The 21094-nt window shown below is 40.0% G+C and overlaps 1 protein-coding gene across 1 annotated transcript in view; it reads left to right on the forward strand.

The window, feature by feature from the left end:
* The first annotated feature begins 396 nt into the window (after window positions 1–396).
* ASZ1 (ankyrin repeat, SAM and basic leucine zipper domain containing 1) overlaps window positions 397–21094 on the forward strand; it is a 35527-nt gene continuing 14829 nt past the window's right edge. Inside the window, exons 1-7 of the mRNA XM_066184559.1 lie at window positions 397–522; window positions 2083–2179; window positions 7264–7386; window positions 10325–10436; window positions 16720–16831; window positions 17073–17207; window positions 19516–19634. Coding sequence (XP_066040656.1) covers window positions 418–522; window positions 2083–2179; window positions 7264–7386; window positions 10325–10436; window positions 16720–16831; window positions 17073–17207; window positions 19516–19634 — 803 coding nt within the window. The 5' untranslated portion in view covers window positions 397–417. The remainder of the gene's footprint in view (window positions 523–2082; window positions 2180–7263; window positions 7387–10324; window positions 10437–16719; window positions 16832–17072; window positions 17208–19515; window positions 19635–21094) is intronic.

The raw sequence follows: 21094 nt of genomic DNA on the forward strand, positions 1-21094 counted from the left end.
CAGCGCGGCCACGAGTGCGCCGCACCACAGCTCCACGTGCTTGCAGCACCACTGCCACTGACTCCACGCACCAGGCGCCGCGCCGCCTTGCCCAGCACGGAGCAGTCCCGCCCGGCGCTGGCGAGCACAGAGCAGCCCCGCCCGGCGCTGCCCAGCATGGAGCAGCCGGGCGCGGCACGGACCGCTCCCGCCCTTCCCCTCCCCGGGCGCCGCTCCCGCCCTTCCCCTCCCCGGGCGCCGCTCCCGCCCTTCCCCTCCCCGGGCGCCACTCCCGCCCTTCCCCTCCGCGGGCGCAGCTCCCGCCCACGGCGCTGCCCGGGGGGCGGGCCCAGGGGCGGGGCGCGGGAGCGCGGGAAAGCGGCGGCCTCGGCCGCGTGATCTGCCCGTGCTGAGGCGACGCGCGCGGGAGGCGCCGCCATGGCCGCCGCGGGGTATTCGTCCCGCGTCGTGGCGGGCGGCGACGAGGGCAGCGACAGCGACAGCGACGACTGGGACATTGGCGTCGTGCGGCAGGAGCCGCAGGTGGGGCTGAGCCTCCCTGCACCTGGGGCCCGCCAGCCGGGGGTGGGGGGGCCTCGGCTTGGAACCGTGAGGGGAGCGGAGCGCGGTGGGTTCCAGGGGAGGGTGCGGCTGGTGATTCCTCTTAGGCTGTTTCCTACCAGCGTAATGCTGGTGTACCCTCAATCCAGTAAAAGAAACCTGAATTGTAGGGGTTTATCTTCTTACAGAAACCCTTAATCTTTATTTAAAACCTCTTTCTCCCCTTGAGTAGCAGACCCTAGTCTGAATCATATTTCAGCATGAGAGTAAATTTGAAAGTGGCCGGGGCCTGTAGAGCTTTTTTATGTCTTAAATCTCTTGAGAATATTTCTTACTAACCTGAAGATTTCAGTCATTTTGTTGCATCTAACAGGTGTGAAGTATCCATCAGTGTGAGGTAAATTCTCTAAGAGTTTTTAAGTGTGGGTTTGTCTTATGGTCAGAATGGAAAAATGAAAGTATAACTGAATTCTTGAAGTCTTAGGCTAAAGGTTGTAGCTAGTGTTTAAGAGGCCTTGATCCTGAAATAGATGTTCCTATACAGAGATGTGCGCTGTTTGAAAATTGTCATCTGAGTAGAATAAAAATAGGGCTAAATTGCTCTGCTGATTGTTTTTCACCTTTGGTTCTCTAGACACTTGTGTTAGTCTTTACAAAAGTTACTGGGAAGATGGGCTACAATGTGCTGTAAAAATTCTGCATTTCTAAGTTATAATGTTGGGAGTTAAAAACTTCTGATAAAAGACAGCTTTGTTTCATACCCATTTCTGTCTCTAAGGAAACTGTTGAATAATCAGTCCTCTGCTTACCAGTGTATGTAAATGTTTTGTACACTTGTTATAGCTCCAGCAGCAATCTTCAGCTGCATCTGCAGCTTTAATAGAGTACAAATCTACGATGCTTTTGAAAACAACTTAAATTGAGCAACTGGCTGATGCTTAAGCTAGTCTTTGGTCAGTGTTTTTTTCAGCCAGGACGTTTATGATGCAGGACAATGCCTGTCACCACAGAATTAGGATGGCAGAGGAGCTGTAACCCCTCACAGCAGTGGACTTTTGCTATTAGGCCACACAGCTAGTCACTGAGGTCCCTTGACTCGAGGTCAAACTTTCATGTCTGATAGTTGTATTTTTTTAACGTTGTACTTCACAATATGTGAAATGTACCAAAAAAAAAGGGGGGGGGGGGGTACCTAAATGCATTGCAAAGTTCTTCTAGTGTCATAAGATGAAAAAGAATCTTAATTAAAATCAAATTATGGTAAGTAAAATTGAGAGCAGTGTGGGAGGATAGCAGGTCTGTTGAGAAAGAAGATATTTCCATTTTCAGAGAATGGAACCTCTCAGAAAAACTGATTTTAAATCTTAGGCTTTATAGTGGATCCTGAATAAATCTACAGAGATGGAAGAACAAAAGTTTTATGTTGCTTTTCCCCTTCTTCGTCTGTGCTATGTCCTTTCAGAGATTACTAGTGCCAAGCCGTATTGTTTTTGCCTTGAACCAGTCTCCAGATTTTGACTTAATTTTTCTTTGTTTATCTAGTTGTTGGATCAAATGTGGCAGGTGGACAGGAATGAGGCATTAAAGAAGGCTCTGTTTCGTGGGGATGTGTCACTAATTGAAGAACTCTTGAACTCGGGTAAGGAAAGTCAGTTTTTAGTGAACTCGGCAAGAATACTAAACTTTCTCATTTAAAACAAGACTTTATATCCCTCACTGGAAACATTCACATATTCCTACTTGCACTCAACGCATTATTTTGAAAGATTAAATTACTTTTTCAGTGACTCTGATTCGGTATTCCAGCACATTCCTTCTAATTTATGTTTCTTTTGTCAGTCAGGAGCCCAGAAATTTGAGAAAACTGTAATGTTTGAACTATGAAATAAGGTATCTCTTTGTTTTCAGATGCATCTTTATCATGCAGATAGCAATTACAAACACTGAATTAGAGGTGGTTTAGATTGAGGGGGAGAATTCAGTGGGTGGTCTTTGGTGTTGAAAGTTGTACAGCATGAGCTAAGAAGGGGAGGCTAGCCTTTTTTATTTTAGCGTTCCCTCAGTTTGGAAATTCCTTTTCCTCTTTTTTTTTTTTTTCTCCATAGCACTGTTAAGTGTCTGGTATGTGCCCTATGTATAACTGCTGTCCTGGCAACATCAGCTGAACAAAGATTTTGTGATCCTGAAAGGCCTAACAGGCTTTTTGTGGCATTTGTCTCTAAAAGGTAGTCTGTTTTAACACTGAAAGCTTTTTTCTCTATTCTGTTACTCAGTATTTGTCTTTAATGTGTTTGTTAATCAGTGTTAGGAAGGTTGGATCACTTATTGAAGCATCCAGGGCAATCAGAAACTGCATAGCTGAGTTGACCTGCCTAGTGATAATTGTCAGGAAGTTCTGCTTCAGCAAGCAAGGAGAATATAGTAACCAAGAGCTTGTTCTCTGAGGAAAATCTGTCTTAGGGAAGAAAGTAGTTTATTGGTTAGCAATGGGCTTTTCTGAGTTTTGAAACAATGACATTATTTGCCCTTTTAGAAGCCAACTGTTTCTCACCACAGTGGGGTAATGGTTTTCTTTTTAAATTAAGCAAAACTGCTGCACAAATTAAAACACAAGAAGTGCAATACAAGCATGAAATACATCTGTCTTGCTTTGAGAAAATATATTCTTATTTATGGGTAAAGTTTTAGTGATGTCTGTGAATCAGATTGCTTCATTGTTTTGCCACACCATCCATTTTACAATTGTTGTATTGCACAGTTTTCACAATAGTTGTATTGCAGTCACACAGCATTAGTTCACTTGCTGTGCTGATGCCTGCTCCACAGTGGGCAGTTCTGTGCTGTTGGAAGATAATATGTTTCTGTAAGTGCATAGGTTCAGGCCAAGGATTCATGTAGTCTAGTTTCCTGTGTCCTGAAACAAACAAGGCAGTATTTTAAAAGAACATGTGATTTCCTTAAAATAGGATCAACGGTAAATTCTGCCCCATCCAGTACTGCTCTGCAAAGCAGTGGAGCATAGTGCTCCACATTATGGAGCTCTTTTTGAAGAAAGGTTACATTGTTCTTCAGGGAATCTATGCTCAGGTTAAATCTTTGCCTCCAGAAATACCTTTAGGATATATTTGGTAGAGCTTGTAGGAGGCTCACTACCAGCAGTCAGCCAAACTTAAGGTTTGTGTTGGAAGTGGATTTCCTAGCAACAGTTGGGGCTATTTCTTCAGGTAGAGTGAAATTGTGTTGTCTTCTGACTTGGTTAGATGTTGCTTTAGTATTTTTGATGCTGAAGCAGTTTTACGGAGATTCTTCAGGAGATGGACAAGCACAGTGTTTTTCCTTACCACTTCTGTTAAATGGCAACTTAGGAAGAAGTTTCTGAAGTACGTGTCACAAAAAGTAGCACCTTCAGAGATGATTTGGACATTTTTAGTTTGCTTTAGGGGTAAAATACTTAGCATGACCTCATGGCAGTTTAGGCTGATTAAAGATATAACTACAGTCAAAGCCTCCATTTTCCTTCAACAGTTTGTTCCACTTATATCTTTGAATGAGTGCTGGAGCTCTTCTCATCTTTTGTGAGCCAGTTCAGGGCATTATAAGTAGTAGTAAACAGCAGGAATGGGAGGGTGCCTAGCACGTGGAAATCATTTTTCAGCCAATTCAGGACTCTGAACCCTGAGTCAGGTGACCACCATAGCTGGCCCAGCAGAGGGAGACGACAGCAGCTCTAATATGACTCAGCTTCAGGGTCCTGTGGGAACAGACCCTAGTGCAGACCTACTTAAATCAATACTTCTAGAGAAAAGCCTTAGAGAATCAAGCATTTTAGAACTTCCCCTCCGGTAAATGGTGTCTGAATGTGAATGGATTCCAACACTATGAGCTGTTCTTTAACTGCATGAAAGTCAAGACTTCATCTTTTTGGTGTCAAACATGTTATTAATTAGTAGAGTTACATTTTTTTCTCTATGAAAACAGCCTTTCTACTGTAGCTGTTATTGGCCACAGTCAAGAAAGTATCTGAAAGGGATATGGGAGAAACAGTAATAGTCACGAAAAGAATGCAGTTCTTACTTCGCTGTTCTTTTGCTTCACTATTGTTCATGTTCTTCACATCGTTTCTGCTGTAGTTTGTCTGTGGTCAGAATGTGTTTCTCCCCTTTGCTGCTTGAACAGGAAGATATCTGTCTGTAATTCAGATTGACAAGAAGAATGTTGGTTTGTCTCCTGGATGTAATTTGAGGGGCCAAGTAACTGAAAAGTTCCTCTGCTTATACCTACAGAGGAACACAGATAATGGCAGGTGGGGAAGGCCAAATAATGCCCTGGTCCAGCTCCTCTCAGGCCCACCATGGAAGCCAGACCATGTGTCTCAGAGAAGCAGAGACCATGTGCAGGCAAAGTAGAGACTCAGAGCAAGGGACTCCCAGCTACAACAAAAGATCCTTGTGCCTGGGGCCAAGTGGCTGTAGAGACAGGAGTGAGTGGAAGCTGTGCCAGTCATAGGAGTGGACCAGAGGTGGGAAGCCCCTGTGTCTGTGATGCCAGCAACTGGAGGGAATGCATGACAGGATGATACCAGTGCTGCTGTGCTCATCAGCGTGCTCTGTTTGTCTCTGTTGATCCCTGGGGCCAGTGGTGGCTGTGGGGTGTGTGGGCCTGCTGGGAATACATGCTCGGCACTGATAGGGGTTGGACCTGCAGTTCTGGAGTGCAGCAGCCTCACTTCTCTGGCTGTTGGATCTAGTCTGATTTTTCACAAAAAAGTTTTTTCTGGGCTTCGCTGTTTTCTCAAGGAGAAAATCTTAAGGATTTCTCAAGGAGAAAATCTCAAGGATTTCTCAGGGGCCATTTTAAATGCTGGACTAACACTGCTTACTTCAATAGCAGCTCATGTAATGAGAGTAATAACCTATTTGAGTAGTTATCAAGGTGAGACATTCCTGGTTCAGTCGAAAACTCCTATAGCCAAGAAGCCACATGACTGTTCCTGTTCTAGTTGTCCTTTCTCTGTCTTCCTCTGGGATTACAGCTTATTTGCATTGGGACTTTCACACTAAGTGGTTCTTCAACGCAGGCACTACCAAGATGGTAGGAGACTGCAGGACAAACAACTTAACATTATTGCCAAGTAGATCATTCTACTTCTAGAACCTGGAAAAAGCACCAGCATCATGGCAGATACTGGCTGTTATACATGTAAAGAAAGCATCGAGGAAAATGCGTTCTCAAGTGTTTTAAGAAGTCTACATATAACTGCCATATAGATCATTTGTCATTGTTATTCTGGTATGTATTAAGGTTAAAAACTCTATATGGGAGCTGTAGTTACATGGACTGCTTTTCTTCTCACAAGGAAAAGAGACTTTTTAAAGGCTGACCGGGTGACAGTTTTTGGGTATTTTTTTCTTATACTGGTATTACTTCAGTGGTCTGATGAATATCAGACTTGCTAAATTCCTGAAGTGACTTACAAGGAACTTCTGATGTGACTGCTAAGGGACATTTTCTGGGTCCCCTTGTAGAACTGTGGGCTTCAGTGAAAAGTTCTGTACACTTCAGATAGGCCAGTGTGCTGTGACATTAACTGCAGCTAGTATGTATACATTGCTAATACATTGCTAAGGAGATTTGATTGTAAATTCTATGGCTTGCAGACGTTAGAATGCTTCAACACATGGCTTTCATTGAATTGCTGCTACCTCTATTGATTCTACAATTCCAGTGATCTTAAGAAATTAAAGAATGATCTGTTAGTCCTTCAGCTTTAATGACTTTATATTGCTACACTGAACACATCTTTGACATAGTACCAAGACAGGGAAGTAGTCATTTTGCATGAAAAAGTATGCATGTAGCTTAACTGTCACAAATTGCATAAGATAGTTTTGGGTTTGGTTTTTTTTTGGAGTGTTTTTTCCTAAAGAAGTATTTTTGATTATCCATGGTCACTGTAGGACTACTATGGAACCATCTGATGGAAACTTTTCTAGAGGAAGTAATATTTGTTGAAGGATTGAAAAATGCATACAGGTTTTTATTAGAAAGTTGTCAGATGAGTGTCTCAGTCTGGTACTTGGTTCTGGATGCATTTGGGAAGACTGGGCTGTCTGACAGGCATGCTTCTAGCAATTTTAGCCATTCTGGCTACTATAAAGAGAAACAATTCTGATGATTGTGTTTGAACCTTGCATAGTCTCCTATTTCTTCTTTTTATTGAGATATTATTTTGTGAGTGTCGAACAGAAATCTGCTAGCTGACTGTCTTGCAGGACAGAGAATACAAGGAGCTGGGAATCGGGAAACCCTAGATGTTGTGATCCTAATTGCCTGACAAGTAGTTTGCTCCCACAGTAGTCTTCTTGGCTTGGCAAGAGTCAAATTTATTCATTTTGATTGAAGAAAGCTATTGCACAGAAGTAGAGAGAACAGATTCTATGTCCTTATGTGAAATTACTTTTTCAGCTAAATGTTTGAGGTTTTTAATGTAGTCTTTCTGTGGTACTTAACTCCTTGGATTGAGAACGTTAATGTCAGTTTTAAAAGTTGTTTTCTGGTCTTCCAAATAAAGATGTGTTAAAGAAAATGCCATAAGAGATTTCTCTCCCTTGTACTAAATGCAATCAGGGTGTATCCTCTGTAATGATACATACTGAAAGTAAGTTTTATAAAAGTGTTTGTTGTGATGCAGTTTCATGATTTTAATTTCTTAAACTTTGACAGGTCTCAGCATAGAAACTAGCTTTCAGTTTGGCTGGACTCCCCTGATGTGTGCAGCCAGTGTGGCTAACTTTGCAGTGGTACGTCTTCTTCTGGACAGAGGTGCTAATGCATGTTTTGAAATAGGTAAGATGGGGATGAAAAATACTGGCTGCTAATGCTCAGTACCAGACATTGTCCCTATCCTTATTCTCTTGTTCACATATGTAGGGGAAAAAAAATCAAAAGTTCACAGTGGAAGTGAGACCTACTCCACCTTTCACGGTTTTGAAGGAAAAGAAGTAGTTTTAAAGTAAAAAATTGTGTTCCTGGAATTGATCTGGAATCAGTTGGTGTGTTTTCTTGTTTTTTCTCTCTCAATTCCACTTGCCCCCAGAGCTCCCAAATCCGAAATACTTTTTAAAAAAGTGTTAGGAAGTACTTGCTCAAAAATGGTAATATAAAGTTGTACAGGCAAAACTTACTGTGTTTGATCCTGTTACGAGCTATGTATGTGCAGAAACCAGATAACATCTCAAACAACAGGGATAACTTTCCAGTTAATGGGAAACTAATGTGCACTTCTCTAAAACTAGAGTGCATTTTTTCTATTTTCTATTAAAAGAACTTATTCAGTGTGTTGCTAGATCACCTTTTTCTGCAAGAGTTCAGTGTAGGCTTCTAAGTAGTAGCAGTTCCTATCAGTTTTATTGACCTAGTAATAACTCTTTTTCTACTTAAATTTTGGTTATTTTCAATCTCTTTCATTCCCCTGGAATATTTATCCCACAGTACTGCCAAGTACATAAGAGCAGTGATCATATTTTCCAAGAAACATGACAGTATTTGCAGTAGTAGCAGTCTGAAATGCAGATGGTACAAATCTGGCTCTGAAAATTTTCTCTAACCTCTTAACAGTTGATCAGAGTATGAGATTGGAGTAGATTGCCCACACCAAAAGCATTCATGCCTTCTTCTAATCACTGCCCTTGTAGCCAGTTTCAGAGAACTTCCATATGTCTGCCTACTGTTCATACCTGTTTATTGTTTATGGCTGTAGGAGGCTATAAATGGGGCAGAAACTGCCATGGGCAGTAGTTTAGGCTGACCAGGTAACCACATGCATGGCATTTTTTCATTTGTGTGATAACTGTCTTTTGCCCAAAGTGGCACCTCGCTAGGATCAGGTTTCTTGGCTTGTTTCCCTGTTAGACTGTGTAGGGAAAGTGTAACTAGGACATGTGGGCAGCAGAGTACTGTCCAGCCAGGAGCAGTCCTGGAAGTCATTGATTTGGGTCAGGCCACGTGTGTTCAGTAAAGGTGTGCTATCCTAAGGGGGTACTAAATCTCACCAGCCCTCCTGCTGTTTTTTTACGTCAGCAAGCAATCATACAAGTGATCCTATAATAATTACCCTTTAAGGCTTATAATCCTAATAAACAGCTATTCTGTTAATCACCTTGAGTCATTCTTCAGTGATTCTTTATCATTAGTTATGTAATTTTTATCCTTTTTGGTAATCAACAAGATCTAATATATCATTCACTGTGTGATGGGTTGAAAATGTTCTATCCTCGAGGAAAAATTTCACCAGAACTACTGGAGTTTTCGTCTAGAACATAAACTTATCTTCTTTGCAGTCATTTAGCAGTTATTCTCTGTAAAAGAGAAATCTAAGAATTCCAAGGTGTTTCTTCCCTTATGTCTCTTGCTATGAGCTATAGGCAGGTTAACAGAAATTAATTTCCCACTCTTTATCACTGCCTGAGATAATGAATGCAACTGCAGGTTCCTCCCAAATACCATTCCCAGATTGACAGTGCTTTATTTAAAGTCCTGCCATCTTTCCGTTCATGTTCTAGTTGATAATCAGGTTAAACATTTTGAGTAAAAATATGTCAGCATATCAAGTAATTTCTGCATGAGGCAATTGAAAATTAAAAGATGGTGTATTAAAAACCCAAATGAATTTAGATGTAGAACTAAGTTGTAGAGGTGGTGGACAAGATGTGGTGAGAGCAGTGGGGGTAACATGCATAACAAACTTTTCATATTTATATATAATGAAATCTGACCTCACTGAAGAATGAAGATGTTAATTATACACAGTCTTAAAATTTCTACAAGAAAATTAGAAAATATGTTGTAACACTTGACAGGATATGAAGTAGGTACAGCTAATATTATGCTTCTTGAATGGATGGAGGCATGTTGGAACTTGTGAACACGTTTGTGCAATAAACAAAATGGGCAGTTACTCCAATGGCAACTTTCTAAATGACATCGGGGCCAACTAACTAAGGTGCTTGAGGTGTTACGTTTCCCATATGAAAATTGTGGTAATCATGGGAAAGAAGGTCTCCTGTGTTCTTTGGGCAAACAGCAGTTGAACAGTTTTGATTTGTGAGCTAGGGTGGTATGTAACACCCAGTTGGTTTCAGAGCTGGAGAAGTAAATATGCTGGTATTCCTATGGACTGTGTAGATGCTCTTTAAATCCACATCTAAACCAATACTTTTAGTACTTCTCCTGCCACTACTGGACCATAGTAAGTTAATAAATTTAATTCTTCCTCCTTAAGACCTATCATGAAGCACTTTTGCTTCAAATGTCTTTTGTATTGGCCTCTGTTCTCCCCAAAATTGTTGGCGCTATGTGTTTGTAATACATTTCATGTACGTTTTTCTGTCCATTGCAACTGTTACTTCCATTTGCTGGAGGGGAGGACCAGGGAGTGAATCTACTGGTGTGGAATGTGTTTTGAGAAATAAGCATCTACAGTTAAGCTCCTATTGTAGCTTTGGGGTACTTTCAAGCTATTCTAAACTTCAGTAGGAATAGATGCTTTACTACTGTGAGTCACTCTCATCTTTCTGAGTATCTCCTCAGGTGCCTTTGTCTTACCTGATCATTCTGGTGTTTTTCACAGACAGGAAAACGAGATTGTTGGCCTTTTCCAAATATTGTAGAGTATCAAAATCTCAGTAGCAACTCTAGCAGAAATAAAGACTTTTAAAGGAACTTCTTGATTAGCACGGTATTTACATTTTCACAAGTAATTCTCTAACTGCAATTTTTCGAACAGATAAATACACTGTGTTGATGGCAGCATGTACTGCACAAGCTTCTGAGGAGAACATCTTGAACACTGTCGAGCTGCTTCTATCAAGGAATGCTGACCCTAACCTTACTTGCAGGTATTGAAAACCCCACATCTGTAAATACAGTACAAAAGTTAATTATCTTACAGGGACGTGTTTATCGACATAGCTGTTGGTGGTGGTTAAGATGAAGTGTACATACTTCTTGTAATTTCACTGCTGTTGGTATAAGTAAAGATTAGTACCCAGATACTTACACCGATCAGTACAATTGTTAATCTGAGTAAATAAGACTGATCAGCTTCATCAAGTTGTAAGTATATTCTTCAGCTGAACAAAATAAAAATTAATCTTAATTATTCACTTGACTGAAATATAGAGGCAAGAAGTATGTCCTCTGCCTTTACTAAATCGTATTGCCTCCTCTGCATAGGGATGGAAGATAAGTCAATTCATTCATTATTTAAATTGATATCCTACTTTTGAACTTTTTTGTACATATCTGGCTATATTCTTTTCACAGAGTGCTTCTTGAGGAAAACAAAATTCTGTAAATAAAATACATTTATTGCACTGCAGTCTGGAATAATTTGGATTAAAGAGATTAAGCTCCTTTTAGAAACAAGTGATAGCATCCTTCTTCAATCACAACTTTGTGTCTTAGCAGTTTGAAGCTGTGCGTTGTGAGTTGTCTGTAGATCTACAGTCTGATGAAATGTTTCATTTTGTATGAGAAAGAAATTCTGGACTGACCCCAGGATAAACTGTCTTGCCTCTGCTAAAAAAAAAAAAATACTGTTTGGGTCAACTTGTTTTTCATCTAACAGAATCTTTTTATACCACACCTCTTTCATCAGGTTACCTGGGATATATAGACTGAGTAGCTCTCTAAAAAGAATAAATTGAAGGCCTTTGGTTTTCCTTAGTAGAATTCAATTACTCAAGGTCCAGAACCTTGCTATGAGCACAGTTCTGATAGACAAGGAGGAAACAGAGTTTTGCTGAAGTGCAGCTGATGTCTGGTACCAAATTTAAATGCCATTCTTTTGTTCTTATCAGAGAAACTAGAAATTGTTCATGAGAGAAGAGAAAGCTACGTAATCTGAAATAATTACGTATTGTTGTTATCAGATAGCTGGGTGCTAGAATAAACATTCTGCTTTAAAAAATAGGGGAAATTGTTGCATTATTAACTGCAATTAATAATTGCATTATTAATGCAATTTGGTGTTGGAAATGTAAGCAAGAGTGCAGAGGTGCAGATTTGCACTTGGACAGCCTTTGGCTAAACTTTGGGAGCAAACAGTGTGAGTGCTGACACAAGAGGTAGGAATTCTAATTTTTAAATTTTATTTATAGACTTAGAGTACGTTTTGCATGGTTGATCTTTATATACAGATATTTATTTACTTTATTTTGTGTCCTTAGACCTTGCACTAACATGAGTCATTTGTGTGTCCAGCAGATATGGCTTTTTCATTTTTGCAGTAGTAGTCTTGCTCAAATGAAAAGTTAAATTAAGTGACAATCAGTAATGTCATATTTTTGCTAAATTAAAGCAGAGGCTTGGAAAATCCAGTCCTTGTCATCTCAAACCTTTGAGCTGCCTTTATGACTTCCCAGTATTTGACATGTGTACATGCCACTCCATCATTGGGTCTGCTCAGGCAGCAGCTGCTCTTTCTCATGGACTTCTTGCTCTGTGTTCAGAAATGAGAATAAAACACAATAAACTGCCTTATGTGACAGTAAGGGATCCAACAGCCCCTCTCTGTCCCATTTCCACTGTTTCATTAGAGCAAGCAGGATGTTCTGTGGGAGAGATCAGAACTGTCAGTGAGTTGAGATGACTGTGAAAGTATTTCCTGTATGATCTGCTTACTGCCGGTGAAGAACTCAGATTCTCATTATTTGGCTTTCTCAGCATGTAAGAACCAAAATGATTCTAGGAAGCTTCTCTTTTGTCTACCAGCCACTGGAATGTGTGTGAATGCAAAGCAGAATACTCAACTGTCATGTAGGGCAGGGTTTAATGCTTATCCTTTCTCTATTGCACCATCAGGGCAACCAGTAGGCTCTTTTATTTCATGTCATCTGGAAGTGATACACAGAAACTTGGTGGGAGAGGGTCTAATTTATAAAGTGTGTGTGGAGTGTGTGTGAGGGACTAGCGGGAAAGAAACTGATTTTTGAAATGCAAAGAAAGAAGGTGAGTTTAGGAATGGGTAGCGAGATGGTTCTGAGAAGAAAGTATTCAGTAGCATAACTTAGGATATTTCTGCTAAATCAGAATTGGAAACTGAGTACTGATGGCTGTAAAAACAGTTTTGTTGATGAGAATGTAGCGTATCAAAGTATAAGTGCTAGCTAAAGAGTTTTAAAAGTCAAACAAGTAGAGTAATGGCTAGGTGAAACAAGAAGGCATTGGAAGAACTGCTCTGAATAGCCACTGTAGAGCTACTGTAGCCTAAATGCTTCATTTAAGTGGGTGCTACCTTGAGAAATTTATTTTGCTTGTCTCATGTCATTCACCTTCCTCTTGCTCCAAAATGTAAATTATATACTTTATCCCTTTTGTAAGGCCTGGAAATGTTTAAGTAGTGTTTTTTAAAAACCTTTTTTAACCTACAGTGCTTTCTTAAAGTTACGCTAAAGTATGTTCTTCCAGTATTTCTTGTTATGTAGGGTTTCCCCTTCATCCCTAAATCCCACTAGACCAGAAAATGGGCAAATAGATTATCTTCTGTTGCTGTGAACACATTGTTGCCACTTAATTTCTCAGTTCCAGGTTTAATGTGCAGCAGTGGAGTGGGAAAACTGGCTCCAAAAGCTTCTGAAGATGCTTCCTGTTTATCTGAAGCATTGTTCAGTTTACAGATCAATAGACTAAAATAGTGTCTTGCAGCATCATTTCCTTGCTTTGGGATCTCAATAAGAAAAGATCGAGACTAAACTCTGGGTTAAATTACTTTCTACCTGCTGTATTTTTTTCTAGTATTATTGATGCACTGGTCTAATTAATAAACACATACCCAGTTGTGAGGCTTTACTTACAACTTCTCAAGACCATCAACTTGAAATACTGAATTTCCTATCGATGTCTCCCTGGTGGAAAGAAACCTGTGTGTAAATAGGAGACATCTCCTCTCCTTCCTCTTACGAAATTTTCCAGGAAGGTGAAGTTTGTCTTGCTTGAGACCATGATCCCAAACATAAGCATGTTTATTGGTCAAGTGGGGTGAAGTCTGCACCACAGATTCAGTTTAGTGACAACTATTCAATACGTTTTTGAGTCAGATGCTTGCCATCTAGGAGAGAAAACTTTATCACCAGTTCTGTCATGGCTCCTGGTTATCCAGGATAGGAGGCTTCAGTGTAGTAGGTCTGTTCTACTCAGCCTGTTGTCTTGTGATGTGAATTTTGCCCTGTTTTTTCCACAAGGTGAAGTGAGCCTGTAAGAACTTCTGGTTCTATCTTTTGTGTACCCATCACATACAAAGTCCTGGGTGGCCCTAAAGACTGAAAATGCTTCTGTTTTTGTCTTTTTCTCTAGTCTTAATATAAAAGCAGGGACACTTAGAGCATGAAGCTGTGTTAGAGGACGTTTATGTTGGATATTAGGAAGAAGTTCTTCTGCCAGAGGGTAGTTGGGCATGGAAACAGGCTCCCCTGGAAAACGGTCACAGCACAAAGTTTGACAGAGCTCAAGAAGCATTTAGACAATGTCTCAACCATGTGGTGTGATTCTTTGGCTTGTCATGTCCAGGGCCAGGAGTTGGACTCTATAATCCTTGTGAGTCCCTTCCAACTCAGAATTTTCTGTGACTCTAAAGATAAAAACAAATAAAGAAACAAAAATCTCTCTTCAGTTGCATGAGACCCAGCTTTTTATATAGGTGCTGCAAAACCGGACGCAAACATAGTTAGATGTTTAATTAATAAATTGCTTATATGCCTTTTAAGATTTTATTTATTTACTGACTGTGGCTTGAGAATCATATTCAATATGGAAAAATGTCATGTGGCAAATTGTACCAGACAAAAGGACTGAGTGGGGTGTTTGGATAAGAAGGTCATCTGCAAGGCAGACTGCTGAAACACAGCATTTACTCAAAATGATGAAAGCATTCCTGAGATCTGTCTGGATGATTATCACTACACTCTCTATGAACACTTTTAGACACTAAGATGTACCAGTAAGTTTGCTTCTCTTCAACTTAAGCAGGAAACAGTGGATTTGCCGTGTTAAAGCTTGCTGTTGTGGGGGTTCATTGCAGGGTTTGGAAAACGAGGTTTGTTTTCCTCAATGCTCTTGTCTCCCTCCTGTGGCCCTACATGTAAATGGATGCTGCTTTCGTGAGGTGGCTCGGGGCACCCACCCCCTTGCAAATAGAGGTGCAAATTTGTGCAGCAGTACGTGTGTTTCTATCCTGAAACAGCTTGTAACCTTTGAAATTAAAACTCAAGCATTAAAATGGAATGCTTGAGTACTAATTGCACAGTCATGTTGATGGACATTTTAAATGTTGTATTTATTTTTGCAAATGGAGCAGTTCTTTTAATTGTTTTTGTGTCATTGTTGGGTTGATTTCGGATGCCATGCCTGAAGTACTGTACAGCTGTAACTACATCATACTCTTTGAAGAAAATACTTTTCTGTAGCCTTAGGGCTTTGTTTAGTATTTTTCCTTTGAAGAAGCAGAAGATAATTGTGAAGTAGTATCAAAATTTTAAAAAAAGGTTGAGAGCGGGAGAAATGAGAACTAAATCAGGTGTGATTGGACTGGTTTTGCAGTCAGATGTAAATACTTCAAAGGTGATGGCATGGGAGGTTTTTCAAAGGCTACCTACCACTGGAAAGAAATAAGCATGGGAGTGAGTGTCCATGTTGGGCAAACAAGTTTGAAATTTGTTGCTACAAATTATTAGGTTGTAATCAATTTCTGCTCATTCTTTAAAATGCGGATATCTGTATATGTCTCTTTATAGACACCCCTGTAGAGACCTATGGAGATAGTGAGATATATAGACATCAGTTATTAAGTTGAAGATGGAGATTATAGTCTTTCTCTATTTTTATAGTATTGTTCATAGGTTCACAGGGTAATGTAGGTCAGAAGGGATTTCAGGAGGTTTCTAGTCCAACTTCTTTAAAGCTACGTCTGCTGTAAAGTTGGGCTAGGTTGCCATCTGGTCTTGAAATTCACTGAAGATGGAGACTAAAAAAATTCTCTTGAGCAACCAGTTTCACTCACTGGCTGTGCTCCATGGTGAAATGTCTTCTCACATACAGTCAGAACTTCTGCTTTTGTAGTGTTGATGAACTAAGTTAGTTCTAGACCAATGCAAGTCGTTTTGCTTCATTACCAAGTTCCTTTACTGGAACAGTTGTTGACTGTATGTCTTGAAGGTCTGGTTACCTTTCATTTTGCATATCTGTGTGTTTGATCTTTTTCCCCTAGCATAAAGCTGTTTCAAATTTGTAATGTTGCTGGATTTCATTCAGTACACTTTTAACTGTGTTTGCATAAGACAAAACATTATCCTTGCATGAATTATCAAAACCAAAGAAAGATGTGCCAAGCCTTAGTTCTACCAAGACTCTCTGGAAGGAGGCAGAAATTTTAAGGCAGTTGCTTTAAGACATGTGAATTTGGGGATCCCTCTAGTGGTCAATGAACTTAGTATTAAGAAACTCAGTATTGGGAAGAACAGTCTTCCCCTTGGGTATATCCTAGCGAAATAGAATAGTCTTTATAAAGCAGATTTTTGACATGGAATTATACATTACAAGCAATACATAATATTTTTCATTAAAAACTGTTGCATTTTAAAATATAGTAGATTTTAATTAAACAACAGTAGTAAAATATTTTAGCAATTAATTATTCTGCAATCTTATTCCACCAAAGAATATGTCAGGCATCTGGAAAGATACTTTGCAAACAGAAGCTTTTGAGCAGTATTTCACAGTGGCTTCATCTTGTAAACATCTCCAGAAGCATAAGATCATGTCTTGATGCTGTAGGACCGATACGGACCTCCTCCTTGGTGGAGCAGCAGCGGTGTAGGCAATCTCTCGAGCTTCCCCTTTTCTTTTCCTAATAAAGGCATTTTAAGGAGTTAAAATCATCTCCTGCCTTGGTCATTTATAACAATCTGGGGGCTCTTTCTCTTAGGTATTCAGTTGGGGTTTACATCTTGCCCTTAATGAAACTGCATAGTTTTTCCAAACTTTGGATTTAAATTATTCTGCACGTAGCATGCATCAATTAGGCTGTGTCTTTTAAAAATAATTTTTTTTAATGAAAATAGAAGTGTGCCACTTTTTTTTTTTCTTTTTGTATTTTGATGTACTTTATTTCACCTTGTCTTTCAGGAAACAAATGACTGCACTGATGTATGCAGCTAGAAAAGGCTATTCTCGGGTTGCTGCTTTTCTTGTTGCTCATGGATCACACATAAATGCCCAAGATGAGAATGGATATACAGTAAGTGATTTTTTTTGTGTGTTATATTTAATGATAAAAAATTTAAAAAGTGACTACCCACTAGCTTGTTTAAAAGCACAGCTTTCTGAGAAACATTCCTCAGAATTTTCTGCTTTAACATTACCTTGAGATAGTCTTGGATTAATTGTCTTTGTCTCCATATTGGGCTGTCTGCTATTGGTTGAAACTGTTGGGTTTTGCTTCATATGTAAAACTGGTAAAACAAAGTTGTTCTTTGCAGGCATTAATGTGGGCGGCACACCATGGACATAAAAGTGTAATTTTGAAGTTGCTTGACCTAGGAGCTGACAAAAATCTACAGACCAAGGATGAAAAAACAGCAGCAGACCTAGCAAAAATCAATAAACATTTAGAGGTATTTAATTTCTCTTAGAAATGCAAATTCTGTGTTTTGTGTCAAAAATCTGTTCATTATATAATTTTCTGTAGAAGTATTACTTTAAAAACTATATTACAGCAGCTAGTTGAATATAAGTGCTGTTAAATTTATATTTATAACAGACTATTTTCTGTTATATCACAGCTTTTCACAGTGCTGTAAAGGCTATATTGTAGTGTTCTTGAAACCTTTTTTCTTTATTCTTTCTTTAGATGTAGAACACAAAACAAGGAATTATTCACATTTGCAGTGTTGATGAGAAGTAGAAAAATGTATTGGTTTTTACTTATCTGCCAAAATATGTAGGAGAATGCAGATATCAAACTGATTTGTAGAGTATGGTTTCTCGTTGAGTTTGGAAGTGGAAAGGCTAAAGCTAAAAAAAAGAGGAGTTGGTACTGGCCAATTTCAAAATCTATTCTCCAGAGTAAGGTGTAAAATAATGTGAATTTGCCATCAGATCATGGAAAGAGCAACCACTAGTTACCAATTTGGAGTCTACTGAAGATAACTTGTATTCTCCTCAAATAAATATGTTTGCTGCTGTTACTAGATGATACATGGTGGATCAGTCAGACCATATTCCTGTGTATTTTGTTTTGAGTTGCTCTTACCAGTGATGTGGCTTTTTAGACTGGCTCTTAAAAAAAGTGTAATTCACTCTTATGAATTGTAATTTACAGCTGCTTTTTCTTACCTCTTTTATTTTTCCCCCTGCCAGACTCAAGGGCTAGGCAGGAGCAAAAATGATAACTATGCACAGAGCTGTCAGTGGAAGCGAGCAAGATCTGTTTCTGAGGCTTAGTGATCTGCTAGCTCAGGTTTCTGAAAAGAGTTACAAACGCTTTCTGCCTTTCATAAACAACTTGTTCGGCAGGTTGCAGCCATATGATCTTATAACGTGACTTTCTCTGACATGGAGGGAATACAGGCTTATCACACTTGAGAGATGGCTCTTGCCTCTTGACCTAAAGTGCTAACTTTCACACAATTGGTGCAAAGTCTTGCAGATGGTATTGAGATATTTAATGGTCATGAGCTTCTTCCAGCTTCAGGGTCTGCTTTCAGGCTGTTGGCAACCCAATTGGCTGTCATACAGATAGTGTCTGCAGAAACTGTTTCTGGGAGGGAAAATATTTTTCTTTTGTATGATTCTGGATTTGACTGGGAGTTATTTTTCTTCCAAACAGCCTCTGTGGTGCTGTGTTTTAGGATTGTGACCAAAACAGTGTTGATAACACACCAGTGTTTTAGCTGTAGCTGAGCAGTGTTTTTGCAGAATCAAGGCCATGTTTGTTTCTCACTCTGCTCCCCATCTCTAGCAAGTAGGTTGGGAGGGGGCACAGCCTTGGACTGCTCACTCCAGCTGACACAAGGGATATTCCATGCCCTATAACGTCATGCTCACCAATAAAATTGGAGAGTGGCTGGGCGTTGGTCTGCTGGTGGGAGGTGCCTGCTTCTGCATCATTTAGCTTTTGGGTTGGGGTTTTTTTCCCTCTTCACATATCAAATTGTATTAGCTCAGTCCATGAAAAGTTTTCTCTTTTTCACCCTACTCTTTTCTCCCTCATCCTGCTGGCCCCAGTAGGGGCTTATTTGCCTGCCAGGATCAACCAACATAATTATGTATATGTATATGAAACTGGCTAGTCTAGTTCTAAATTCCAGGCAAGTGGTTTCACCATTCGTTTAGCTTTATTGAGGTTCTGCTTCTTTTGCTGAATTTTCTTGTAACTATCTCAAAACCTTCACAGAGGCAGTTTAATGTCTGCAATCCATCACTGCTGCATAGTGATGCCTAGCAGAAGGCTTCTTTAATCAGTTGAAAGAATCCCTGTCTGTCAGATACAGTTAAATTAGATTGTCAGTTGTAAATTGATAAATGTTATGTTTATATATGCACTGGAAATGGAGATGTTAAAAGAGTAATATGCCTTGTGTACTTTAGAGAACTTATTGCTTTGAGTATGTAGAATTCTTGTCTACAAGCAGCAAAAATTACCATGTTGGTGTTTGGCTTTTTGTGTAGTGGCAGATGGTTTTTTTAGACCGTGTTATAAACACCACTGTGCTCTGTATTCATCGTTGTGCTGGAATTTGATTAATTCAGAAACGCTCTTGATAAACTCTTAGTCTTAACTTTTTGTTATAGATCTATGCTTTAGAGAAGTGGCAATTGTTTCATGCTCACTGTAAGTAGTAATTGGTTGTAATCTTACTCCCATATATTTTTTATACATTTTGAATTTTAATAATAATTAATTCATTTTGCTTGTTCCAGATATTTAGTTTGCTCTCTTTGGCTGCAAATCACTTGCAAGGGAGATACCAAAAGGAGAAAACAGTTGAGCGAGATGCTATCTGCAAATTTCTGACAGCTGTCTCTGACCACAGTATTGGGTAAATACAGTTGTAGTGTGATTTTAGCTTATAAACATTCCTAAGAGATTGTATTTGTTCATATCAATGATTCAGTTGTTCTGATGCATGATGTGTCTTGTTTGGAGTGCTGTGAAGAGTCCACAGTAAGTATATTAATGTAGTATCAATTTTTCAAGATTGCAAAGTTCCTTGGCAATATAAACAAAAAGCATGCCCCGGATTTTTCTTTCCTCTCATTTAGTGTAAGATATAGGAGAGACAGGGTCCAATGTCACTTCAGTTAATTTAAGCTCTGTTAAATTCGTATGCTCCCCTGTTGCATACTTCTTGTTCTGTGTTTATCTTCATTTGATGTTAAATTTTTGAAACTTTCACTGAATGCTTTTCAGCTTCATTACCACCAAGAAGAGCTGTGCCCTTTTCTTTTTTTCCTAAATCAATTGGGGAGTCAAAATTAAGTATGAGCACCAGTTAAGCTCTGGAAGTTTTGGCAGTGTGTGCCCCTTACCCTGAAGATGCCCTTTTGCCTGCACCTGCTTCAGCAACTTTAGAGATTCCTGATATTATTTCGTGCAAGAACTTGGCTAAGAAGTCCTCAACAAACCATCCGCTCGTGTCCTTCAGCTTGAGCTGCGTGGTCTTATAAAGACAGCTCGTGGTGCCCGTAGTCTGTTTTGATTGGTCAGATTGCCCCTGCTCAGCCAGCCCTGCTGAATTTGGAATGCTCTTGTTTTGTAGCATTAGGCTGATGGGCTGGTAGCAGTTCACAGTGAGGTGGTCTCAGACTGAGTACTTCCGGCAGAGCCTCACCAGATTATGTTTTTAGAATCCTAGAATCATTTATGTTGGAAAACACCTACATCAAAGCCAACCCTTGACTGAACACTACCATGTCAACTAAACCTTTTAATACTAGGCACCCTGTCCAGTCATTTCTTGAACTCCTCTAGGGACGGTGAGTCAACCACCTCCCTGGGCAGCATGTTCCGATGCTTGACTACCCTTTCAGTCAAGAAATTCCTCCTGATGTCCTGCCTCTGAACCTCTGTTGTGTCAGCTCTTGCATCCTGTTTCTAGTTGCCTGGAGAGGAGGCTAACCCTCACCTGGCTACAGCCTCCTTTCAGGCAGTTGTACAGTGATTAGGTCTCCCCTGAGCCTCCTTTTCCCCATGCTGAAGAACCCCAGCTCCCTCAGCTGCTCCTCATACAACTCATTCTCTAGACCCTTCCCCAGATCTGTTGGCCTTCTCTGGAAATGCTCCAGCCCCTCAATGTCCTCCTTGTAGTGAGGGGCCAGAACTTGAGGTGTGGCCTCGCCAGTGCTGAGTTCAGGGGGAACAATTTCTTTGCCACTCGTGCAGGCCACACAGTTTCTAATCCAAGACAGGATGCTGTTGGCCTTCTTGGCCACCTGGGCACATGCTGCTGGCTCATATTCAGCAAGCACCCAAGGGCCTTTTCTGCTGAGCTGCCTTCCA

Source organism: Chamaea fasciata, unplaced genomic scaffold (genome assembly GCF_029207755.1).
Source record: "Chamaea fasciata isolate MVZ Bird 193981 ecotype frontalis unplaced genomic scaffold, bChaFas1.0.hap1 SCAF_5, whole genome shotgun sequence".
In the NCBI taxonomy this organism is placed as follows: domain Eukaryota; kingdom Metazoa; phylum Chordata; class Aves; order Passeriformes; family Sylviidae; genus Chamaea; species Chamaea fasciata.